Here is a 26,987-nt window from a genome sequence, read left to right as displayed (position 1 = left end):
CGGGGTTTTAAAAACTCTCCAGTGTCCTGGGCAGTTCTGCATCATTATGGTTAATGGTTATTCATGTCCTACAGCCGCTGCCCGACCGGCTGAGGCTGAGGGCTCTCTGCAGCGCTCTTCTGAAATGCACAGCCATGTGTTTATTTGGAAATCTTCCTGCTCTGTCTCAATAGCTATTTGTCATGTTCCTTAATGCCACAGCTGTTTGGTTACGCCAGGTCATCTGCTTTTATTAGTCCTGTTCCCACCACCCACTGAAACTCACACCAGCCAGGAGCAGATTATTATCCGTGTCCAAAAATAGCACTTCTCTCCTCTCCCTCTTCCAGCGATCCTGGAAACTTCAGTGGTTTTCTTCTTTTCTGATTTCCAATCCTGCTGCCTACCTGCTGCCCCATGAAGGCTGGAGTAGCCGCCCTCACGGCCGGGATCCTCGGTGGCACCGGCGTGTTGCTCTTTCTCATCGCTTTCGGGACGGATTACTGGCTTCTAGCTATGGAGAGCTGCGGCGTCTTCGAGAGTGGGAATAGCACTCTGCGGACCGGGGAGGTAAACTCTGACATCTCGTCTTACTTCGGAAGAATCGCCTAATTTAAAGAATTTAAAATTTGAATCATTGAAAGTGACCTGCTAATGTAAAATGTTAGCCTGAGCTAACTTTAAAATCCAAGCCAGCTTTTGCATAGTATCTAGCATGTTGACTGGAGTAAAGTGCATCTAGGAAACATTAAGACAGCATCTCTGTAATCTGGCAGATATGAACATTAGGGAATGAAAAGCAAAAATGTAAGAGCTTTACTTGTTGACAGCATTTGCCTCTAAAGACAAAAGATACATCCTGATATTTGCCATTAAATGATTTCTCCCTCTGTAGTTTCTTCATTTAAAAATAGCTCGTATGTGTAGGACTTGGCAATCATTTACATCTGAAGTGATATGACTACGGCACAGACAGAAAACAAAAGTGAACATCAGACGTAGAACAGAGCAGACAAGAGTGCCTGCCCATCTAACAAGAAAAGGCCTACATATTTTAAAAATAAGATTTTTATAGGATTTTAGTTAGCAGGAAATGTAATTTTCAAAGGACAATTTGGTATTTTAGTGCTAACTGCTGGTATCACTTGTTTATAGATTCTTTCGAAAGTTTGATTTTAGCTGCACTTGCTATTGTCTAACTCTTCAATGAACTAACAACCAGATCAGTTCCTTGAGCCACCCACTCTTCAAAAATGTTTTTGTGCTGATCAATGTGTGGTTTCAATTACAAAATGACAGGAAGATCCTTGTTGTGTGCAGACTTTTTGTTACTTTAAAGTTCAATCCAATTAGGTTTGATTTTTTTCTGGTGTGGTGAGTCACACTGGGTAAGCATCATGATGCCAGCAAGAAATATTTTCTTTCATTTCAGAATCCCATAATCAAATGTAGGACACTGTTCGCTTGAGTCATGTTTCCAAATGACATTCTCTGCTGAAAAGAAAAACTTATGATAGAAAAACAGCCCAGCAGAAGACACTGTCTTTACTGTTTAAAGCAGCGCAGTAAAGCTCTGGAGATGGCGGAGAGTCACGGACAGAGGACTGCCGCTCGTTTTCTGTGCACTTGGGAAATGGCAATGTTAATTGTTTCAGATTTTCGTTTGTGCTGTTGTCTTTTAAAGTGGAGAGACTAGAGACGTTGCACTGCACGACATGAATAAGCATCTCAAACATTTAAGATACACTCTTGGTCAAGTGTTAGTGTGCCTGTCACTAAGGCAGAGCGACTTCAAAAGCACCAGGCAGAAATAGGAACTGCTCTTACTCTTTCCTCTAAGCTATTTTATTTCTATTTCAGACACTGTTGCTATTATTTCTATTTCAGTTACCGGTTGTGTACAATGGGCTGTGTTTTTACCTTCTCTGCCCTTTCTTAAACTGGCAAATCCTGTCCCTTACAGATAAGGATAGTCTTGAGTATCTGCCAAGCAGCGATTAAATGTGCCGTAGATGCACTAAGTCAGCAGCCATCCGGCTGATGAAGTTTGAGGGCTGCCTGTTACCATTGTCACAGTTAGGATTCTATCCTGAAAGTAAAAGGAGAATCAGGTCAGAGCTCTGGAAAGCGGTCATAACCTGGTGCATAAAAACTTCGAGGCGAGGGAAATATCTTTTAGCACCTCCCCGTTGAGTCCCATCTCCTTTCTCTAGTTCACAGGACTGTATGGAGCTTCTCCGTCCTCCACAAAACGTAATTTTGTAGCAGTCGCGTCTCCTTTACCAAACTCTATGTGCTAAAGATAAAATTGACTTTGGCTATAGTTTTCATAAGTTTTTTGGTAAATAGTCCATGACTCGGCTTTGCAATATCCTCCCTTCTGGAAAGACCTAAACCTTGTGCTGGCAGGTCTGGTCTGGGGGTTGAAACAGACTCACAAAAAAGGAAAAATTGCCAACATCCCTATCACCATCTATGAGAAGACTGGTGCGGGCAGAATAATGTGTGTCTTGGGTAAGTTTAGCATAACTTCTACCAGGCTCAACAGAGGGAGAGAAAGAAGGAAACCTTTGGGCTGGTGACTGGAAGAGGCTTACTGGGAGCATTAGAGTTGGGCTGTCTTCTGGGGTTAAGCCAGACCTTACATGGGTCCTACAGACTAGCGAAGACATCTGAACTGTTGCATTGGGTCACACCTAAAATTGCTTACCTGGTAATCAGCCTGCTTCTTACCGGTTACAACAGCATCAACATTTACTGAAGGAAACTGTTTAAGAAGTAGAATACACCCAGAATGCTCTGCTCCCTGACATACCCATCCAGCTCTAGCAACCAGTGGTTTAAGGATATTAGAAAAAGAAGAAACTGTTCTGTGAAGGTCTGCAGGGCAATTTGTTATCAGAACATTTTCTAGCTGTGATACGGCAGAAAGCCAAGGACAGCAGCTGCCTCTGTGTTCCCCAACCCCTCCAAAACCAACTCAAATGACAACAAATGAAAAGCCCGACAAAAAATGAAAGCAACAACTGTCTAAGCAAACAGTACACGCTTTCCACCATGATCATCCCTGTATCAGCTTGGGCTTTCATTCCTCCACAGGCTGAAATGCCGACAGAGGTCAGGAAGGAGATCCTCACTTTCCACCATGAGGGCTTCTTCTGGAGGTGCTGGTTCTTTGGCGAGGGCCACCGAGAGACCATCTGGACCTTCTGGTACAGTGAGTACAATGCCACCGCACCATATCCACAGCACTGACTCACGACTGAATTGCAAACAAGCACAAGAAAGGCTCCCAGAGATGGAGACAGTTGTCTTTATTTATTTTTTTTTTTTTCGTTCTCATCGTCTCTCAGTCAAAACCAAATTTGGCTTCTGTGCTCTTTTGTTTTGACTTGGATTTTGCTCTCAGGGGGTTGTTGACAGAAATGTAGGAAGCACTTGATGCCGTTTATCACCTACAAAGTCTTACGGAGTGGTGGCTTCCACCAGCGAGGACAACTCTCCCCCCCATACCTCTTGATGTTTGTGGTCAGCTAAGGTCTGCTAAATTTGAGCCCATGCCTTTCCTGGCCATTAGCATCACTCTTCTCTCAGTGTTTTAAGCCATCAGGGTGCTGAGCATTCCCACCTCCCACTGATTTCAGGGTGGCAAAGGCTGGACACGCATGCATGTGGTCTCACTGGGTGCTCAGGACCTCTAGCAGTGGGCAGTGGTGGACCGTGGAGAGCCATAACCATGTGTGTTTATGCTCTTAAGCACACCAGGCCTTTATTTTAAGATCTTGCCTGGTTTGCTTTTTAAGGTCATTGAAATTACACGTGTGAATAAACAGAGAGATGGATGCAAAATATTTTTTTTTTTTTTCTGAAAGCACATTCACTCTTCAGAAAAAAATTGAAGGAGAAGGTGAAACCTGTTCTGAGACACCAGTTGGTGCTGACTGGTGGCCCACGTGCAGTGAAGTGTGGGGTCTTGGCCCAGTGAACCAGGTGCTCCCACCAGAAAGAGCAAAGGAGTGAAACCATCCCACAACACGCCTGGCAGCAGCCCTGCTTGTGGCCAAGCCAGCAATCAGCTCTCCCGCATTAATGCACAGTGGGTATTTAGAGGACAGCCTTTCCCTGGGATACCACAGCCCTAGAGAAGTATTGGGGATAAAAAAAAAAAAAAAAAATTAAAATAAGTTTTGCAAAGGTTTTAAACATTGCAAAAGCCTTGACCCCATGCTCGCTGGTGCTTCAGTCTGCTCAAGGATGCTGACGTGCCTGTGGAGAGGCATGATCGCCTCCTAGGGCATTTAGCTGCAAATAATGCAGGTTCCCACCATAAATTTACTCCGCGGTGATTAAAATTTCAGATGGCTTTGCTGTCCTCCAGCACCTGACCTGTGTTGCCTGTAAAATCTTGCAGGAACGGTTACTGCCACCATTCAACTGAACATTGTGAGATTTTTCACACAGGAATTTTTGATAAAAAAGGACAGGCTTGAGAGAGGGAGTTTGCTATCTAATTACATTTTATGGAAATACATGATATAATACAATGTTACCTGAAGTAAAATAACTCTTTCTGATAACTGGCAAATTTGTATTACTTCTTTAGGTATTTATTATAATAGGATTGATCATGGCAAATTAATTTGCTGCTCTCATGGATGTAATAATTAATTCAATAGGTATTCCATAGTCAATTTAGCATGAACTAATGTCCACCTATTATAAAGTGGTCCTTTGAGCTGGGGAACATATTTAAATAAGTGGCCAACCATTAATTAATTCATTTAACATTCATTCTATTACTGTTAATCATGATAAGCCTCAGTGGTATTAATATTGATGGGGCATTTCCATTCTAATTGTGCTTTCCCTTCTCACAAACTGGAGGTCTTGTGAGGCAGCTTGTCTGGTACCCAAATATCTTTGCCCCTTCCAGGCGGTCTGACACGTTTTCTGGAGGAAAGCAGCAATGGGCATATTTACACCGATTTCAGTTGCTCCATCTTTCCTGATTTATGTTCACTTCAGACTCAGGTTATGAAGAGGAGAAGATGTACAGGTAGCAGTCTCAGATCCCGTTATATCTTCCCTCTTTCATCATTCTTCTTTTTCTTTTACTTTTTTTCTTTCTAACCGGAATTTACTATCCTTCTTTACTCCCAGCCTTCTGATTTCAGTGAGGGTTTTGTAGCTTTTGCAGAATAGTACATTGCCATCTGAATACCGTAACTGTGATTTTGCAAAAAATAGAAGCAAACAGGGATTCTTTTGTTGTTCTCTTTCAGCCAGCCAAGCCCACCCCAAGTTCTGCATGCACGGCTACCTCTTTCCCATGCCCATCGCTCTCGGACCTTTCCCCCATCCTTCCTACGACACAACCGCAGGTGGGTTTCTTCCCTCCTCCCCCAGCAGCTCCTTTCCCCAGCGATCGGGCAGAGGTTTATGATGTGTGTCAGTGCTGCGGTTCTCCCACTGTAAATGCACGTGGCCAAGCACGACCAAGACTTTGGGAAAGCTCCTTTACAAAATGGCCTTGCTTAGTTGGCTGCCCCAAGCCGTGAGCACACGGAGATGTTCTCCCACGTCTTCTCTCCTCCAGAGCCAGCCATGAGCCGTGCACCCCTCCGCTGGGTGCTCAGCACCTATTCCTATGAGCGAGGGATGACGCTAAATCCAGTCTCTCCCACCTCCTCACTCACTGGGAGGAGTTGGAGGCAAAGGGCTTCAGCCCCATGGCCAAATCCAGACCCTGCGGGCACGCAAGTAAAAATAATTTCTCCTGGGCTGTAGGCTTGTGCCAGCTCAGTGCTGACTCGTTCCCAGAGTCTGGCTTCCTGGGAGAGCTCTGGTGTTGATTTGTTGCAAGACAAAATAAACAAGCACTGGAAAATCAGTTAAGGACCAAATTGTTAGAAGATCCACGTAAGTGACTGGCTTATTTTTAATACACGGAATACGACACAGTTGGAGAGCTCTCCTTTCAACTGGTTCCCTTTTTATTTATGTTTCTCTGTATTTTCAGAGTTCTTTAATGAATCAGCTGCTGTTAGGAATTTTAATTTGCTAAATTGGTGGCAGCAGCTAGAATTAATTCAATGATCTTTTTTGAAATGAATTGATTTCTTTAAATAGTGTGCATCACTCTGCCTTGCCTCCGGGGATCCGGGGCAGGCATACTGCACAAACAAACATCTTGACCTTTTCCTTAGCCTTTAGCGGTACCTTTTTTTATTTTTATTTTTTTTTTTTTTATGAGAAATTAATTAAAAAAAAAAAATTGTCAGTAGGAGCATGTGAGGGAGAGCAGCTAGTTTCTTTTGCTCTGCTGTGCAGGATTCCTGCCTCGGGGAACACGCTGTAGTGTAAAATGGATACGAGGGACCTGTCAACGGTAGAAGGAGGAGCCCCGTTGCAGGCTGCGTGCAGCGAGCACACGGGTTAAGCGGTGGGATTTTTTCTGCTTAGGAGAGACAGGCGTGACGTCTAGTTTCTGAATGATCTTGCTGATAAACACGCTATTTTTTCCGTACTAAATAAAGGGCGCTGGAGGCATCTGTCCCTGCCTGTCAGCCCTTGCTATGAAACCCTCTCCAGCTGCCTCTCAGCAAAGCCCGTTGGGATGGATCCCGGGAAAGTGGAGATGGATCCCGGGAAGGTGGGGATGGATCCCGGGAAGGTGTCGGCGAGGGGCTCGGCGCAGGGGCTGCACCCCGGGGTGCTGTGGGGCTCTGCCTGGAGGGTCCCGGCACCCACCCCGCTATGATCCCCGGGGAGGTGAAGATGTCTCAGCACCCACATTTAGGGCAGCGGGAGCATCGGGCTCCTCTGCTGCACCAACCCCGCGTTTGGACATCTGCAGAGAGCAGACGCTTCTGTCGTTAACGCTCGTTTTATTTCAAACCAGTCCATCTTCATATGCAAATGATGACAAAACAGGAGGCTGTCCAAGAAGAGGGGTCCTCCAGCTATTACTTGCTCCAGAGATAATTCTGCCTTATCTGCATCCTCTTAGGCTCCCTGAGAGAAACGGGTGACGGGAGGTTAAACATGAAAATGAATTCTGTGGTTTTGGAGAGTTCAAGATACTTATCTCTCCCTAAGTGGCTCTCCTGACAAAATGGTTTCAAATGAGCAAAACGCATCTTTTCTGTATCATTTTTCTTTCAAGTGTGAATCATTTCAGCGTTACCCACTTGCTTGTGCTCGGCTTAAATCTCTCTAGCTAGCGCTTCGGAAAAACAACAGGCAGAGCGAGATGCAGTGGCCCGAGGGGATCAGATAAACCAGGGAAACGGGGAGCCGGGTATCAGAGGGTCTCTGCCTGAAGACCACCACCTTTGGCCAAGGTTTATGGCTGCGACTGGAGAAGATTTGGCTACTGGGAGACTGAAATTAGTGGGCTACATCCCATCCCCTGGGATGCGATGGATGCAAACTTGCTCAGCTCTGGCTGGCGTGGTTGCCTGAAGTCACGGCAAACCCCCCAAATTCAGAGGATGAGGAGGCAGCTGTTCTCTTACTTGGAGTCAAGCAAGGCCATTAATGGGGGAAACCATGAGCTCCCGTTTTCCCTGCAGTCCTGCTAACAAAACCCGTCTTTATTTTAAACTGGGAACCTGGCACCTTCCGTAAGTGTTAATTAAAGGGGAACAAAGATCTCTCCTAATGTTGCAATTTTCTTCCCTTTCTTGCCAAGCTCTTCCATCCCCCCCCAGGCACAGCTAAGCACGGTGTCCTTTACTCTCCCCCCCCCCCCCCCCGTTTTGTGGCATGCTTGCCTGGCAAACCCTTCCAACCCCTTGTCCTCGTTCCAATCCCATTATGCCGGGCATGACATTCAGCCTGAACTTGCACCAGTTCCAGGCACATCGCACCCGTGCCGCGGCAGGGCGTTAGCAAAGCACGAGCTCCAGCTCTGCCTAGCGCGAGCAGCCTTACGGGTTATTGCTTTTAGTATTGCTGGGAGTTAAGCCTGGACTGAAGAAAACCCCTTTTCCTCTCCTTTCCCCTGACTTTGCTCTTTTTTTTTTTTTTTTTTGGCCGCGCAGTGTACAGAGGATTCTGGACGGCGTTCATTCTGCTGGCCGTCGCCGCCGGGCTGGTGGGGGGGCTGCTGCTGGTGTGCGGCGTGCCCTTCGTCAGCCCCCGATCCTACAAAGTCGGAGGCGGATTCCTCCTCGCCTCGGGTAAGCGGCCGTAACGGGATACGGCCGGAGCAGGAATGGGATACGGCCGTGCTCTGCTTCGTGCGTGCAGGGGAAGGGGAGGCAGCCAGGGATGAGGCACCGGGGGGAGATGGGGGCTCTGGTGGGAGCTATGCTGGCTTGGGGTAAATGATTTCCCTCTTCCCCCACTGGAAGGAAACCTCTGTGCTCAGTCAAGCTTTAGCAAGACAGTCCTTAGTCCTAGAGAGGCTGGCATTTGGGAAAAATACTTTTTTGTTGTTGTTCTACTTTTCTACGCAACCCAGGGGAACAGAGCCTTTGACTTTAGTAAAGTCCGTAGCCGCGTTAACCCTGGGCAGTGATCAGCCACGCTCCGTTCCCCTAAGTCAGTCTTTGCATTTGGGCCTCTCCTGTCTCTGCTGTTAACATCTGGTAGAGCTGGAAACCCACTGAGCAATGAAAGGCATACCCAGCCATTCAAAATGGGAGGGCTGGCTTAATAAAATCGGAAAAGATAAAGCGGTGGCACAGCAGGAAAATGAATTAAAAATAGGCATTTATTCATTATTCCTATTGCCATTACGAATGATTCCACTGAATTATCAGTTGGGCTTTTTCCTTTTCTGCATTTGAGAAGGAATAACTGGCTTAACTAGTAGAAATACTTGATTTATAACAGTGACTCGAACTCAGAAAAAAGCTTTTTTGCGACTCAAGCAGCTAAAGGCTGGAGCTTAGCTGAGCCATGCCAAGTGAAGGACTTCATTATGAAGTCAGGACTTTCTCTGAAAAACCACTACTTAATTATGGATCCTGCACCAGGTCCTGCTTCCTCATACATGGCATGAATCAGACACGAGCCAGGGTCTTTGCTCCCAGTTTGGGCTCTGACTGCGTCCAATTTTAGGGGGGCTGAAAACATTTATGAAAATATTTTACAGGAAAGGTCCCAACACTGACCTTGGAAAAACTCCACCTAAACTACTTCCAATCTTGCTGTGCCCTGCTATCATTACCTTTTATTCCACCCACCCCCCCCCCATTTACCTTCCTATCCATTTTACAGCTCCTTTCCCAATTTCTGTCTCCTCCAGATGTAGTAATAATTAACCACGTGACACCAGCTGAGCTGCTTGTTAAAATGAAGCTAGATGACATCTATCTATTTGTCTAAAAAAATCTGGAAGCCACTAAATCAACTTGGCCCTACCTGCCTCTGCTAATTCGCTTGGCATTTTGTCCAATTTTCCATTTAGTCTCCAGGTCTTCAGTTATTGAAGTGAGGGCAGCAAGCCTGTGGGTATCTGCTTTTCTGTGTCTTATATAATGTAATAGATGCTTAATATTTCTAAGGGCAAATTTCATGTGGTTTTACACACATGATTTTTGTTTGGGAATGCAAGACCTCTTGCTATCAGACCTCCATCAGGTACCAATGCCTTCTACTGAGTAGTGTCGGCCACTTGGCATGTGTGTGCAATGAAGTCATCTCTTCTTGTGAGACTAGTGCCGAATATTTGAATCCTCTTAGATGTGACACTCTGGCTACCTCAGTTAAAGCCCTTCCTCTTCAAAACACTCAACTTTCAGCCCAAATGGAAAAACTCAGATCAGTTACCTTATGATGCTGGCCAGATAAGTAAAATATCACACAGAAAAGGATGTCGAGTAATATTGAATCACCATATTCTTTTTTTTTCTTCGTTGTTTTTGCACTTTATTTGACTACTTCTTGATTAAAAAGCTGGGGCATAGAATGTGACACTTTTTAGAAGAGCTGATTATGCATCACATAAACCTCTTGGCATTAGACAAAGATGCTGCTATTTAAATTGAAGTTTGTATTAATGCAGTTTCAATCTGAACAGCAATCATTGTTATTAACTGTCATTAGGAGGAACGAGTTCAGCTGGAAGAGACTTCCTGCCATATTTTCAACCTAACTGATAGCTAGGAGAATGCAATAGTATTTCAGCATTTTCAGCAAAGTTTGCTTAGAGTTTCAGCTAATCCTTTTTTGGGGGGGGTATCCTGAACTCAGACCTCTGGATCCTGCTTGACACTGGCTTCCTGATGGATTTGGGTTGCATCCTTCCATGGTTATTTCCTCGCTATCACTTCTAAAAATATTCTGCATAATTGCACTAAGCAGTAGGAACAATAGATTTAACACAGCTTCAACTCCCTCGCCGTCCCTTTCCTTCAGATAGCGGGATGTGGAGAGACAACGCAGGAGAAAGCGCGTCTTGTCTTCTAATCATGGCCTGAGGGTCAGTGTTAATTAACCTCCCTTGCAGAAATGATCTCTCCTTGAGGAAGTGTGAAAATGCTGGCAATTTGTAGAGCGGGAATGTGGTCTGCCAGTCGGATGGGGAGATGGGGCACCACGGCTGCAAGATGCCCCGGCCTCTCTGGGCATCCTTTATATCCAACTTTATTCTGTCCATAAACTCCCTCTGCCCCTGTCGGTAGCAGCCCAAGCCGAGGTCCTGAATCACACACAACAGTGGCTAATCATTGCAAAATGATGCAACATTTGCCACCGAAAGGCTCTAAAGGTTTTATTGGTGCAAATGCACTCCCAGGTGTGTTTATGGATAACCAGCCTGACGCGATTTTGAGGAGTTACTTGTGCCCCTCTGTCGCCGGGGGAATTCAGCGCCTAAGGGTGAAGATTGTTATCGTTCGATTAGATCCCTTTGAGTTTCCTCTCCAAGATGCCTTTTATTTACTGTACTTCCAAGAGAACAAACCTGACTGCCAGCTACCATAACAAATGTAGTGCTCGGTGGGTGGCGTTTCTGAGAGCCCTCTCAAAGGACCGGAGCCATCCCCCTTGATTTTGTCTGCTGGGCAACTCGAGAAATACAGCCCGAGCCCATCTGACGTTTGCTGCTCCTTGCATTTGCCCATCTACTGCCCCAGCTGAGCAGTTATCTTTGCCAGCCTGCTCCCCAAACCCCCCAGATTGCATGAGCAAATAGCCAGCTTGCTTTCGTTCGAACATTTGCCATCTCAGACTTAGCTCCAGTGCTTGCGAGGGGGAGGCAGATACTGCCTGGTGACTAATTGTCCCTTTGTTTCAACAGTCAGATGACAATATGATTAATTATCACTACAATGTCACGGAGAGGGCTGGGTGAATGCTGCACTGCAGCTTCTGGAAACTGGATTGCTGGGACAACTTTGCTTGTGCTCCTTGGTTTTCTGTACTTGTGCTCCTCGGTTTTCTCTTTCCTTTGGGCATTTTAGAGACCAAGCTTAGAAGCGAGCACGTGCTTCATCCAGACACTAGGGCAATGACTGAGCTTGCTGTGCTGCCCTAATACGTTTGGACCAGCCTCATAGCTGTAGGCTTAAGGGAAAAAAACCGACCTGAGCTCTACCTGGTGGCTTGCTCAGGGGCGAGGAGGCTGCTCTGGAGGGAACGCACAGGCAAAGCGTGAGCGTTCGGTGAGTTTTCAAAGCAAGCCATAAGGATGGGTGTCCCAGGTAATGTTAAGCAACCTAAAGAGGAGCTTGTTATCAGCTCGGCTTACACTGGAAGACACAGATACATGATGAACCGGGTACAGGCTACAAGTTTCTTCCAGGCGCTGTGGTCCTGGTGCTGTTTCTCCAGCATCCCCACTTGTACGGCACGCACGGGTGTGCTCACACCGTCCCGCAGCCGCAGGATCCCTATGGCCGTGGGCCATTTCCAGCCCGCAAAGGCAGCGCAAAGCTTCTCCTGCGCGTTCAGAGCCATGTCGTGGTCCTGGGAGAGGAGCACGGCGTGTGCTCAGACCAACCTGGTCTTCAGTGTGAGCTGACTGTGTTAAAAAAAAGGCAGCTTTGCCAGTCCTGTGAGTTAAAGTGCTGGATTTTGTGCTCAGATTCCTCTTCCCAAATCAAGCATCTCCATTTTGGCAATCTCGGGCTCCTCGCATGCAGTAACGGCTGACGGTTATGGAAGGGCAGCTGAAGGTCACCCCTCCCTTTCCTCATTATTAACATCCTTAAGAGGCAACTAGTGAGAAAGGTGAACGAGTCAAAGTTCATTAGTCTCGTAATTAGCAGATTACACAAAAGTTCAGTAGCTTCCACAGAATAAGAGTTAAAGATTGAGTTCACTCACCTGTCCCCACAATTAGCCGCTGTAAAGGTGTCACAAGGATATAAAGTGAGAGAAAGAAAAAGAATTTACTCACAAGGAAGGTGCAGCCCTCCTGGGAGGGGGAGATGGAGTGCCAGGGTTCATTGTCCTGCAGTTAAAAGTGTACGAAGGAGAAAGATTTAATACCCCACTTCAATTTTCTTGCAATTAGCCCCTCCCCAGAAGATGCCGTTGACCTCATCAGCATTGAGATGGAGTTTCGCAGTTAATTTTTTCCATACCATCCTAATGAACAGAGGCAAAGAGGAAAGGGAGAGAAAGGAGGAGATGGCTTGGCTAATTTTCCAGTGGTAGAAACCACAGGGATCCTGAGAAGAGCATGGGGATGGTCTGGTTTGATGAGAGCTTCACTTACACTTACCCAAACTAAACAAACGTCCTGTGTCTCAGGTGCATGTGCCAACACCAGGCTCATTTCTTGGGCAGAAAACTAAATTTTTTTTCAGTTTTTCATTTTGCTGCTCAAGGCAGGAATAAATCTGTCTCTGTACATAAAAAGCCATTTGGGGCTGGCAGGAAACAAAGATGTCTTTCGACTGTGGCTAACACTAAAAGCTCCAAAAAGGAGGTCGTAAAGTGAGACCTGTTCAAAAGATGAAAAATCCAAAATAAAATAACGTTTTAAAACAAAAATGCAAAACGTTTACTTTGGTAATATGGGAGTGAAAGATCCTGATATTCCCATTATGAAAAGTCTACTAATGTCTAAAAGCATGACAAATTTTAGGCAGTTTCATGAATACTTGTGATGATCGTTCCAAGTAAGCATTTTTTCGCTGAACAGTTTTCAGTGAGCCGCCCTTTCTGCGCTTCCACCGTCCTTCTTTGGCTGCACCTGCCCTTTTGATTTTCTTTTCTCGCCGAGGAGATGGTGTAAATCCCAGGGACTCCTCGCCACTCAGCTGTAATTATTCCAGGGAAGAAGGCTGCTTACTTTACATTTTCTTGTCATTTTCCCAGAGTGTGAAAATGTTCTTAATTTACATGCCGTGGCCGTGCCATCACCTCCAGTACCTGTTTAATAAATCCTTCCATACCGAGACCTGGCGCTTCTCCCGGGGCGAGGGGAAGGACCGTTTCCCGGCCAGCTCGGGGATGGTGCCACCCACTCATGGGGCTTCCCTGCACCCTCCTCGGTAAGAACTGGTAGCTTTTAATCTGATTTCTTCCCTAAATGAGGCTTAGGCCATCTAAATTGTCCTGGGACAATTCAATGCAAACCCCCTGGTTATTTAAAGAAAAGGAAGAGAATTCAAAAGTACACTAAGGTACCCGTGTCCTCTGTCCCGCCGGGGCCACATTTTTTTATTTGCGTCTCTTACGGTAGGTATTATAAGTTAATGAGATAGAAATTGATCTTTAAAAGAGCACTTTTCAAGGTTCAGTTGCTATCTAATTAATTTAATTTTAAATTACATCAGTAATAAAGACTTAATTGCCTTCTTATCAATATATTGTATTTTGTAAAGGACATGTGACTATTTAAACATGCATTCGTTTTCTTATAGTAGAATAATTGGTATTTTAAGCATACAACTATCATATTAAGTGTAAAATATTTATTTGTGCACTTAATTTCAAGTGGTATCAAAATCTGAATGAACATGCAAATGTTACAACAGCTGCTGTTTAACTCCTAGCCTGCCTCTCCAGCAAACAGAAGAACTTTCCGATGTAAGGGAGAACAGTTTGAAATAACAGCTCGTGGTGATGTGAAGTCTATTCATACGGGTACACCAATTTTTGGTTATTAAGAAAAATTCAATTTGCAGTCTTAAGGTACAGGAGGCAGTTTAATAGACATGACAGCTTAGGATGGGTACCTTCAACTTCCATATAACACATAGTGAAGACTTTGAACCCTCTATACCTTCACATAAGTCTCATTTTTGGCTACAAGATGTGAGGCGGAGGTTTGTAGCAGCAGATGTGCTTATACCCATGATGAGCAGAAACACAGTTACACACTGATGTGTTTTCTCTGACCGAGGTTTCAGTACCCACCATTGCTAAGCAGATATATCAATGTCAAGCTTTACCCGCTTCCATGGGGGCTGGATTTTGTAGTGTATAAGCTGCCAGGAAGAATAATTAAATATAGTACAAACTACCTTTGATTTAAAAATTGCAAGGGGAGAAATTAAATCCAGCAGAAGGCACAACACAGCCACAGAACTGTGTGGTAACTTGTCAACTAAATTAATAGCGAACTCTTCACTTCTACTATAAAAATATTATAATCCGTGATGTATTTCTTTCATATATGTGTGTGTATGTGCATACATCTATATGTTATACAGCACCATTTAAAAATAGCAAGCTTCTAGCTGTGAAGTAGCAAGATCAGATATTACTGAAGTGCTTTCAGATCTGTCATCGCACCGCCACTATTTAATTTTAATACATGTTGACTTGAAAATGCACTGTATATATCCTTTAATGTGACGCAGTAAATAATACTGGGGCCACACTAGTTTTTTGTCATCTGCTTCAGAAGGGGGGAGGGCTAGACCTCCAGCCTCTGACCACCACCACTCAGTGAATTATGGGGAAAGGAGGTTCCTCTTACGGCACCGAAACCCCCAAACCCGCCGGGGGCTGCGCCAGGTCCGGGAGGTGCCTGTTGGCCACGTGCTCTTCAGATGTGACCGAGCTCTTCCCGCAAACGCTGACCTTCGATGGGTACGCATCTGGAAATAGGAGATGGGAAAATCCCACGGGAGACCTGCTATTTGGGTCGCAGGCATCCTGCGCGGCTCGGAGGAGAGCGGACCCTCTCTACGCGAGACGCTGACCTGGCACTTGCTGCTCAGGCTTGAGCGTGGCCTCAGCCCTCCTCCCGTCTGGCTCCGGGGGAGCGCAAAGGGGGTCTCATTTGCCAATAAAAAGACTTTCTAGCCTCGTGGTATAAGCTGTTTACTAGTCTTTTTATTATTCTGTTATTTAGTAGCCCAGCTGAGATTACCATCTCACGGCTACATGCCTTTTCCACCCTATTATGTGTTATTTCTCTGCAAAATAGGATCATCTATAATCCTTGCCATGTGTTTTAATACTCGGTTGCAAAGCTCAGTTTAAGGAAGGGTAACACAAGCCGTGAGGGGGAACCGCCACGAGCTGCAGCAGCCTCTCGGCGTCTGCGTGGGCTCTGCTTGTGCGGAGTTTGATGCTGGCTAACGCTTACCATCGGCAGGACTGATCCCTGTGTCTTTGCATTTCTGGTGGAAATTGGATCTGACGCTACTTGGAAGGGTAGACAGAAAAAAAGTAAAAAGTACGTCTTGGTCTTCCCTTCTCGCTCATCTCAGACAAATTTAAAATAAAAAAGGTGAACCAACCCACCTTTAAGACAGGACTGCAGAGGTAGCCTCATGCCGATCCCTGCTGTGAACATCAGCTGTGGTCATGATGGTTTCTCCATGGCCGTATCCAGCTGCAGGAGAGCCCCTGGGTGGTGCTGGCGGTCGCACACGAGGTGTCAGAGCGGCTGGGCAGGAGCTGGTACCGGTGGTGGGGGTCTCTCCCACGGTGAGTAGGCTTGGCTTTCAGGGGAACCCGCAATGTCATAAATAGTAATTCTGCAACGCTAAGCTTTGGTGCAAAGGACCGGCAGGAATAAATGGAAATCTGTTGCGATCTTTTCTTGGCAAGCTGATGGGACGAGTTTCATGTGCACAGAATAACTCATCTTTGTCTCTCTTTCCAGGAGGCTTATTTCTCCTGCTCATATTTCTCTTTGTGATCTGGAAGGAGTTTGCTGCTGATTTTCAGAAGTACATCCTTCTGGAGAGAAGCGAGAAGTGCCTGGACGACGTTCCCGTCCATGTGCGTTACGGGTGGTCGTTCATGTTCGCCGCAGCGGGGGTGCCCCTGGTTTTACTTTCCGGACTCCTCTTCTACCTGATCGGCAGAGACATCATGAAGTCCCTGGAGTAAGCCAAATTTGGAGAAGGTCTTTGAGAAAATTGGTGATGCTCCTTGTCATGAAACATACACAAGTTTTGAGGACTTGATCGTTTTTGTAGCTATAATTGTCAGCATAGGTGCATGATTACACTCACTCTTACACGGAGGCAGGGATGGAGAAATGAGCGTCCAACCTCTGTCAGTCCAAACCCAGCCCCAGCTGAACATCCAGCTTCAGCATTTCCACACTTTGGAGAAATTCAGACGAGTCTATGGGTTTTGCATCAGTTTTCTCTGCAGCCCAAGGAAGACCCTTCGCTGTGAAAAGCAGCTCCCCCGGCTGTCAGCAGAGCCCCGCATCCATATTCAGCAGAGCTGGAGCTTTATGGCGTTCCCAGCATCCTTGTTTCTTGTAAAAGGTAATCGAATCTGGCTGTGATGGTGTACGCTATAATGTCTATTTCTGAAAAGCAATTAAGGATGATTTTTTTTTTTTTTTAGCTTGCTCTAATTGACGTCAAAGGACAACCACTTTAATGGGATGTCGGGAAACATAAGAAACTTTTTTTTCGTTAAAAGCCCTGATTCTGAAGATGCAAATGTACCTGGACCTAACCTAACTTTCAATAAGTGAATAAACCAATTTATGTGGCTGAAATTAATTCTGAATTAATTAGTATTTCTTTACAGCACCACATTACTCTGCATTTAATATTTTCCCCGGACGCAGTGTTGTGGGGATTCTCGAGCCAAAAACTAAAAGATGGTCAGAGTTGGGGGACAGGGAGGGGAACAATAGCGCTATTATTTTTAATTTTGTTTGTTACGGTAGACCATGGCACCCTGTCATATTCTATATACATAGCACACAAAAAGACAAATTTTATACCATTTAGATATTTTAAAATTCTTGCAATTGCTCAGATGTATGTTTTCTGACAGATTACAGTGGTCCCACTAAGAGTAATGCATGCTAATTTTATACCAAACTATCAAGGCACAGGAGGTGAAGTAATTTATACCGTATATGTGGAGGTTTGTAAAGACACTTGAGAAATGACAAAGATTTGATCTTGTCATGTTTTTTGGGCTGGATATTGATGCTTTGAAGTAGTTTGTTGGGCCCTTGCTTGCTGAAGTCATTTGCATAGATTTTCAATCAAACTTCCTAAAAATGCACAGTTTTCTCATGAATGTCATAGTTTGTGCTAAACTTATATCTTCCAAGCTTTATGTCATACTATTGACTCAGTATAGTTAATTAATAATGTAATGTAAATCTCTTCTAGAAAGCAGTGAAGACTGTTGGCAGTATAAAAATGTTTGTTAATGCTCTTCCTAAAATATTATTCAAGTCTGGCATTTCTTTCCTTTTGGAGCAAGTTCTAATTATTCTTTTACAAGATTCATGGCATACATAGAGTGAGAAATTGTAATTCCCACATGTAAAGATTAGTTCTTTCATACGACTAACAGGCTTGGTCTACAGTTCTTAAGCAAAATTCACGCTCTTTTCCCTTAATAGAAATTTTGTTTGAATAGAATTGGTATATACAGGTAAAAATCATGGGTTTTCCCAGTGAACAGATGTTTCATGACATTTACAAATACAAAGATATTTCAGTATTTTATTTGGCCATTCTAAACTGTTTTTTTTTTGTTGTTTTTGTTTTTGTTTTTGTTTTTTTTCCCTGCAATACCTCCTTGGGTTATGCCTGTGCCTCATCAGTACTTCAAGTGATAATTTCTCACTATAAATTCCCTTTGAATAATTTTTGTCATTTAATTATCTATTCAGTGTAGAGATGAACACTTATGGTCACAAAGAATAAAAGTATATAATCTAGGAGCAGAAGAGGTCAAGATTTACAGTCACTTGCCTTTCACTGATCCCATAAAACAATCCAAGCATGCAGAAATGATGATCCCATAAGAGACACCAGGGCAGAAGAATGAGAATGCAGCAAGAAATCCATCAGACTTATTGATATCTGTGAAGCTGAGGATCCCTGAAGTTGTGAATATAGAAGTGAGTTTTATATTATAGAATGAAATATTTATTAACTTTCTCCATCTGTTCTTTAAAAAATTTAGTTTAATGTCATCAAGGCATTTATGGAATACATTTAGCTTAATCATGCATTCATGCCTTAGGGAGTAAACCATCCCTGGAGACTTGCTCATTCTAGATCAACTCTAGAACAAGCAATAGTTTAAAACTCCATCACTCTTTTGAAAAACACATGACTTTGAATCATTCTTGAACGGAGTTTTTTTTTTTTTTAAAAAATGTCTCTGGTATTGAGCATACTCTCTCCAACAGTCATCTGGTATTGAGCATAGTCTGATAGGCACAACAATAAGGATACAGAGAATGAGACTATAGATGAGCATAACTGAAGTAATTAGCTCCTCTATTAAAATGCAATGTTTGTAGCCAGCACAGGTGGTAACCAAACACATCATTTTGGGTGGACTAAAGGGTCTAATTCCTTTGCTCTCAAGTTTCTTGTGGCAAATATAACTCCAGGAGACAAAATTTTGTGTGAGAATCGTCATTTCTGGAGGAGAAATTTCAAAAACCAAACTAATGGACTCAGTGGTAGAGTTTGAAATTGCGGAAATCACGGTCTCTTTCATCTGTTGAATGTGAAGAAGTTTGATGAAAGGATATTATAGAGTAGTGACAAGGACCTAATTCTGATCCAGGTTTTGTTATTATAAATCATGAGTAATTCCAAAGACTGCAGTAGACCCTTATAACTGTTAAACATCTGTAAGTCAGATCAGAACCGGGACTAATAAATACATTCAAAAATGCATAATTAAAACAGTGATTTCACATCACTCTGATGAATTTTAGTCAAGGATTTCTTCAAGGATGCTTTTCTCACATTAGCATTTGACGTTAGTAAGCAATGAATAATTCCATTTTTTCTTTCCAACATCTGGGACACTTCCTGCTTTATTTGCTACTTACTGAATACTCTGCAGGAAATATTAATGAATCTTGGGTGTTAAAACACAGGCCCTGTGGATCATGCTCAGGAGGCAGTGTTACATAGTAGAGGCTATATGTCTTGAGATTAAGAAGCTTAATTTTGGTGAAGTAAGATATTGGGGGACCCGCCAAACCTGTGGGAAATACGGGGATTTGAGGAGGTTACCCAAAAGCCAAGCCCCTGCAGCTCCTTTGTTCAGCTATTCCTTCATACCAGGGAGACAACAATTAACGAATTAAAAAGTTCTTCCCTTTGGTCGGATCAACTTTTTTAGTGGTGATTCAGAAAACTAGCACCCAAAGATGCCCTGAGGCTGGGAAGGTGCCGGATGATGGGCAGCAACCCCAAGCAGATGATGGACCAGGAGCCCAGCACGCCGTGAGACCATCGCTGCCGTGTCCAGCTGCTTTCTCACACCCCCAGGAGTCTGGAGGTTTTTCTCTTTCCTGGTAAATTATATGGTAAAATTCCATGTTCGGAGAGGTCTGCTGGCTCTTCAGAGCAACCTGCAGAGGAGAGCTGGGCTGAGCACCAGAGCCAGGAGAGCTTCCCAAGGAAGAAAGAAATGTCCTTCTGTATTAGTGTGAAGTGACCTTGGTGGTCCAACATCTGACCAGGAGGGCCAAAGCACCCTTTGCTATGGAAAACAGGTTAATTGGAACAACCAAAATTCATTCTGGCTAGGTGTATAACAGCCCCTCTGGGATTGTTTGCTTTGACCCAGCAGGACTTACAAAACTTTCCACTTTTTGTCCAGAAAAATCCATCTTCTCTGGAGTAGTAGCGTTTTCACCTTGGTTAGACACACTTCTACTGCCTTGGAGGGCTCATATAACAAAATGTAAAAGTCTGCAGAATAAGTATCTCCATCTGAGCTGTTCCCTAAGGTTTCCTACATCAACCAGGCATCACCGGTGCTCGGGGACCACTCGTCCTTGCAGCCAGCCCATGCAACGCAATGGAAAAGTGACATGCTCAGGCTTTACATCCCTATGGAAGATAACCAAGGAAGATTCCCGTGGCCCCTGTCCTGCAGGCTTCCATCAGGCAGCCCAGCCCTCGTCTTGCTTAGTCAGCACCTTCTGAAGTGCCTCTCGTCACTCATCCTGAGCGAACGCTGCCTGGGAGGGGGCACAGATGCGGTGCGGCAAATTAAGACACAAACAAAATTAAAATAAATAAGAAAATATAAGCTAGCTCTGTGCTTTGTGCACTGGGCTGTACATTACTGCAGGATTAAGTCATATCAGCCAGAGTACATTTTACAAGAGTGCAGAGCACCTCAATCCTATAATCAATAAGCTGTACATGCTGCGGCACAAAGAGCTCTTATCTGGAATACCACTTTGAATTTAGTGAATTTATTTAATCCCTGATGCCTGCAGAGCATCAGTCCTGTCTTCTGGGTTAATTTATTTATTCCGGTGTTCTATTTTTAGTCTTTCAAGTACTTGACATTTGAGAAGCAGAATTTTTTTCCCCACTTCCTAAAAAACGTTTGAATTGGAAAAACTTTATTTACAGAAATGTATTTTTTTCCTAAGTCATTCCCCACTCTTTCTCTTGGGACCGAAAGCCCTGTTATCAATACTAATAACCATACACCGAATAGACTGGGGAAGGCTCCTTTTCACCCTGCTTGGCAAAGCCTATTTCTAAATCAATGCTGGACATTCAGCAGTCTTCTCTCTTTCTTCTCAACTTTCCCCCCCCTATCAATATTCTCCCCTCCTCTTAAAAAAAAGAAAAGGTCACCTATTTTAGAGGTATATCCAAGATGCTGTGCTGCATTTAGTTTGGGAATCATCATGAGTGCGGGTGATGCTCTGACCTTCTGCAGCTTGATATTTCCAGGTATGATCAGATGAACCCTTGGCTGAAGCCAAAAGACCCAGTGGTTTAAACAGTATGACTACATAAATGCTTATTGTTAAAAAGAAATAACAGACAAAAAAAAAAAAAAAAGTCTACAGCCACTGCTATGACGGTGTAGTAGTGATTATTATCAGAGCTGTAAAGAATGCACTCTAATTAACCCAACCAGTAGGTACTAAACATTTGGTTATGGAAGAGTAGGTTGAAGCTTTATAAGCTTCAGGGCCTGCAAAGAAGAAAAAAAGTCTTGTCTGACCTTGGCTGACTAGATTAATGATGGCTTCATAAAAGCTAGAAAAAATAAAAATAAAGTAGCATAAAGAGCAATTGTGTAAAAAACACAGGGTTAATTCTGTTTTCCCTATCCAGTTTCCAGTATTTCCCTGAGTGGCTTACAATAAAAAAAGGAACAAATGCTGAGCAGAAAGAACCACTCCTAGAATAGGGACATTACCCTGGCAAAATATATTACATGTCCTCAGAAATATTTTTGTAGAGTCACAGAACGTAATTGTTTTTCCATTGCAGATGTTGTAAGAAATCTTTCCTACTTTTCTTCTATTTAAAAACCAGTCCGTGGGAGAAGTTGTTCACCAAACGATTCAGAAATGCTGCTCAAATAGCAGAGGCTGAACTGGCTGCTTTAAAGTCTGAAGCTTTTATTACTGGTTAAACCTTATCGGTTACAGGCTGGAATAATTGCAGTGCATGGTGAATAAAATACGGCTCATTCTGAAATTGAGGCATCAATTTTGAATCTGTCCCTGCCAAAAAAAAGTAGGGAAATGTAACAATCTAGACAAATCAGCCACTGAATGAGTCCTACGGCTTGCCGAGGTGGAGCCTTCCCATCAGATCATTTCATAGGCGGGGGAGATGCTGCCTCTCCATCCACACACCTCGCGTCCAGAATCAAGGTCGTTACGTCACGCGTCAAATAATTAGCTGCAAAATCCAACCATTAATCAAATTTATTGCCTTGCTCTTGCATCACATCCCCAAAATAAATGCAGGGCAGCTATGTCAGCTGCTTTGCAGCTCACGGCCAGGGCAGGCATCCACAGCCACTTTGCTCCTGGTGTTTTCGTGCTTTCTTGGTGGCGTTATTTGCTCTAAGCTTTAAAAAAGTGAATTCCGATGCTGAGAGAGGGGAGAGGGAGCGAGTCCGGTAGGCACAACTAAATGAACCGTTTCAGGCTCTCTGAAGGTCGGCAGATAGTTTCAACTGGATCTTCAGGACGATGCTGAAGTGACCGAGGCTCGGGCAAAAAGCAGCTTATGGATGCTCTCAGCAAGGCAGACAGCGGTTTTTCCCTGTAATTTTGTTCTGCAAGTCAAGAACCCTTCTACATCTTTCCATACGCATTGTGAAAATCCATGTTATACTAACACAAACACACGCACGCACCCTTCACACATTAAATGTCTATAAAATGACTGGCTTTCTCTGCAGAGAGCCTCTGCCTGTGCCACAAACACTTCAAAGGCTTCAAAGAAGAGGTGCCTGCAGCAAGGGCTGAAGCTGAGAGCAGAAGTGCCAGTTTCAGCTGACACCGGAGGTTTCAGGATCTTAGGGCATGAAACATTTTTCACTCATTTTAAGTTAATTTAATTGGAAAAAAAATTGAAGGCGAACTAACTTGAGCCATTTTTGAAGGTGTGGCGTTTTTTTTTTTTTTTTTTGAACTGGAAAATTCCATTTTGAGATTAAACCTGCCTTTAAGTAGATATTTTTAAAAGCAAATATCTTCAGTGTTTAAGAAGGGACGGCAGAGACCTACTCTTTGCAGCCATTTTGGAGAGGAGTTTTTTTCTTTCTTTTGCACTGTTACTCCAGCAGCGTTTCAGCTCCAGGGCGGGCAGCAGCTCTAGGCTTTCGTTCTGGTGCCCCTTCTCTGAGTTAATGCATTGGTTCTGCAGGCAAAAAATAGACACTTTTTAGCATTACACAAGCCAAAAGGCTCTCTGCTGGATGGACGGATTTGTTGTACATCACAGATAGGAGATGAGGCTGATGCAAATGCAGTTTTATACTAGGATGCAGCACCCTCCTGCACTCCATGCTGCCCACGTAAGGGTGATAACGCAGGGAGGAAATTCTGCCTTTTTTTTTTTTACACCCTTTTTTTTTCTAATGAAAGTGCTGAAAGAGTAGAAATACCTTTGTTTTGACAGTCATGGCATGGGAATCTTCTTAAATATCTGCCTACTCGTCTGCTGACTCAGAGGTAACCCCTACACTATAAACATTTCAGCAAAGAATGCACAGGGTTTGGGAGTGCTTTCTTTTGGTTTTTTTTTTCAGGTTGCCGGACGCCCAGGGGAAGGATGTGAGTGACCTTGGGTGTTGGATGCTTCGTAGTGGGACAGGTAAAGATCTCCCCAGGACACACGGCTGCTCGAGGAGCTCAGCCAGGGCAATTCCTGCGAAGGAGACACCACGGCCATTTCCCTGGACTAGCCAAAAGTAGCTCATAAAAGAAGGAGATGAGCTATGCAATCTTAAAGCCATCATTTAAATAAAAATATAGCCATTAATGTAAGAATAAGAATAATTAAAATGTCATGAGAATGAGTGTGTGAGCGTCACGGGGTGCAGCCCCTCCCTGACCTGGTCCAGGGCTGCATCCCACGGTGCCCAGCGCAGGGAAATGTGGACCCGGAGCATGACTTTCCTGATTTTCTTAGCCTGACCAGCAGCCACATTATCTGTGATTCCGTGTGTCCCCCGTAACGCTGTGTATGATGCCTTTTAGGCCAAACTCTTGGTTAGGGAAAATCGGTGGAGCTTCACGACTGCATTGATTTAATTGATCGAGAGCGTCGGGCTCTGCCTCGCATCTCATCTCCACTCCCAAGCAATATTAATTGGTGCAAAAGATAACAGCGCGTTCTCTAGTTGCAGAAGGAATAAAAAGATTTCTTCCCGAGGACTCCAAAGAGTGCCCTCGGAAAAGAAAATTTATGACAGTGTATTTTCTCTTTCTAGCCTTGGGTTTGCCAGCGGGCGCCGAGCTCAGCCTGTGAAGGTCCCTCTGGACCAGCTCGCCTGCAGCGCTGCGAGGAGGCTGCCGGAGTTCAAGCAGGTACAGCCAGACTGCCACAGGTTTGGGATTTTATCCGCCGACTTTTATTATTTTTATCCAGGAATACTATGGAAAAAAATCACAGATGGGTCTCCAGCCAAGGCAGTAACTGAAATTAGTAGCAAAGACATAAAATCTCATAGTTAGTGGATTTGGGGTTTTGCTTTAACAAAACTTGAGTGCTTCCTGGTGTGCCATGATGACGTTATCTATTATAAATGGCCATCCACGATAAATGGACCCATAAAGGCAGGGGAAGGCCTCGTTTGGGCAGGCAGGGCTGCTGCAGCAAGCCTTCCTAAACACCTCGAACTCCTCACCAGCCCAGAGCCCCAGTCCTCTCCAAACTGTTTTACCAAAGGATCGGTGTTTCCATCTCATTAATGGGTGATGCACAGATGGGTTGGGTCTTCCGAAATCAAATCAGACTAAAGAGTCTTCTCTCGCTCCCTCCTTGCTGAGGTATCAGTGTACTCCTAGTTTATGCTAGCAATAAATCATCATCTTGGAGCTGCCTAATCCTGGCTTATCTGCCTTGGCTTGAGAGCAGCCAGGAGGGCACATACGGTCTCGGCTCTACCTTTTGCATTCACCCTTTTGAGGGTGAGTAAATATACAAGGAGCTTTCATCTTCCTACATCTTGAACACACACAACCGAAGCAGTGCTGGGGCTGGTCAAGGGCAATTTGGCCATCGCCCTCCCACGGGCACGGCAGTGATGAGGAGCTGCCTTCGGGATGGAGAGTTTGGGAACAGCCTCGACGGGAACAGGGCTTGTGCTTTTGCCTGAATGTGGTTCTGCCCTAAATTAAATGCAAAACTAAAACTCAGGGCAAAAGCTGAATCACTCGTTTAATTTAGCGGTGAAATCATAAGCTAAGCACTACAGTACCTGGTGAAGGGTGCAGTGATTTCTAATTATGGATTATACAGCTAATCAGTACCAATCAACATTTTATGATCTTGACTTAATATTTAATATAATGTTAATTATAATTGCTTTTGCCACAAACTGTGTCAAATACTAGGTGTGATTTCCAGTCCCGGCGTGCCTCGCGGCACTGGGTGGGCTCTGGGATAGGGGCTGCTGTAGGAGGGAGCATCTCTCCCCCAAATCCCACCCAGCAGCACAAGCCCACCTCCCAGCTCGCCCTCCTGCTCGGTCTGCCTTGAGTTGTGACGCTAATTAAGTGGTGGTGAGTCTCAGCATTATTAGAATGGAGTTTTTATCTCACATAAGTACCTTCTAGCTACAAACAGGGGAAGTTCATTTAATTAAAAATAATTTTAGTGTAAGTTAATGTGAGCACAGTTCAATTACTCTGAAATACGTTTAATTTTTTTTTTCTTTTTTTTCTTTCAAAGTCTAACAAAAGGCTGCAGAAAAAAATCCAGATAATCCAGATGATACATTCAGGCCATTTCTGTGTGTTTAGACCCCCACATTTGCCTGCTCTGATTCCCACCCCTTTGCCCCCAAAACACTGGGCATGAAGGTTGGGAGCTCTGGCATCACAGAAGCTGGAAGGTTTTGGTCAATGAAAACATAATATTTTAAAGCTTTTTTTTTTTTTTTTTTTTTTTTTTTTTCCCCTGCACTGCTTTTTTTCCCCATCCTTTTATGACCTAGAAAGACACAGAGCTCCTGCCATCCCCAATGATCATTTACTTCTTTATGATTTTCAGCATCCCTGGGAGAGTCGTCTCAGGAGGGGCACTGCTTGCTCAAAGCGTGTCCAAAATTTTGCAGCAAGGGACTTTTAGGCAAAACACATCACCTCCAGAAATCCCTTCTGACTCGGAACCTTCCACTGCCATGCTGGGTAAATCAGAAGCGCTTCTGAAATTCAGTTTCTGATTAAAACAGAACAAGGAAAATGGAGTGGGATATTTTATAGGAGGCAGTGCTCGGGCACAGGGACATTGATTTTAAAAAGAGGGGCTGTTTTTCTTGCATATTACTTAATCAAAGGTTTTAGTGTACTTTAAACTCCTCCTCTTTTGACACGGAGCTCATCGGATATATAAAACTGAAGGTCTGCAAGAGTGAAATCCCCTAACAGCCAAAGCGACCCACCACTAGCATCTCATTACAGAGAAAATTAATGCAGGCGAGCAAAACTCTCCTATATCATTACAGATCTCAGCCTGGGGTACGCACCACAGCTAGGAGGAGATGCTGCTGCGAGCTGGGGCTCTGACATACCCTCTCCTCTCTCCTGTACTATGGCCAACCTTAAAGTCAAGCACCAGGAGATATATTTGGGGCTGAATGCCATGCCTTGCTTTGCCAGAAGGCTGGTGCTCCCAGAGCGGCTGCTGAGCATCATGGGGGTCATTAGGGGACAGCAAGAGCCAAGGCGACGGGTACGTTTTGATGCAGTGATTTTTTTCAGCCTCAGTGTTTTTTCTTACCCTTCTCTCCTTCCGTTGCGTACAGTCTGCCATGCCGGTGCAGTCTCCTTCAAGCCTATATTTTCACCTCTTTACTAGCAAGGCTGAGTGAATAAGTTGAAGCGAATAATTCCTCTTGTGAATTTCACCTCTTTTTCAGTACACAATTGCCTTTGATGGATTCATTATTCCCAATTATTTGCTGAATAGCTTTAGTAAATAATTCTCTGGCTGTAGATGGATGCCGAGTATTTTGCTGTAATTATTTAATGGTCAAAATTTAAGCTCTGCTGGGTAAGTATAATGGCTCACATGAGTTGTGTTGATGCTTTTCCCTTGCTCTGCTCTCTAAGCAGATGTGTGACATTGGCTGATGGGGGGACCAAGCTCCAGGCTGGCAGCAGACTCAGGCAGACAGTCCTCTGT

At 44.3% G+C, this 26,987-nt stretch overlaps 1 protein-coding gene across 1 annotated transcript; it reads left to right on the top strand.

Moving 5' to 3' along the window:
• Positions 1 to 305: 305 nt before the first annotated feature.
• LOC126050174 (transmembrane protein 182-like) lies at positions 306 to 16,747 on the top strand. Its single transcript, XM_049827722.1, has 5 exons — positions 306 to 549; positions 3,079 to 3,196; positions 5,262 to 5,360; positions 8,025 to 8,162; positions 16,004 to 16,747. The coding sequence occupies exons 1-5, from the start codon at positions 397 to 399 to the stop codon at positions 16,231 to 16,233; spliced, it is 738 nt and encodes a 245-aa protein (XP_049683679.1). The 5' UTR covers positions 306 to 396; the 3' UTR covers positions 16,234 to 16,747.
• The last annotated feature ends 10,240 nt before the right edge of the window (positions 16,748 to 26,987 follow it).

This window comes from Accipiter gentilis, chromosome 24 (assembly GCF_929443795.1).
Source record: "Accipiter gentilis chromosome 24, bAccGen1.1, whole genome shotgun sequence".
Lineage (NCBI taxonomy): Eukaryota > Metazoa > Chordata > Aves > Accipitriformes > Accipitridae > Astur > Astur gentilis.
This window is presented reverse-complemented; position numbering and strand designations above follow the sequence as displayed.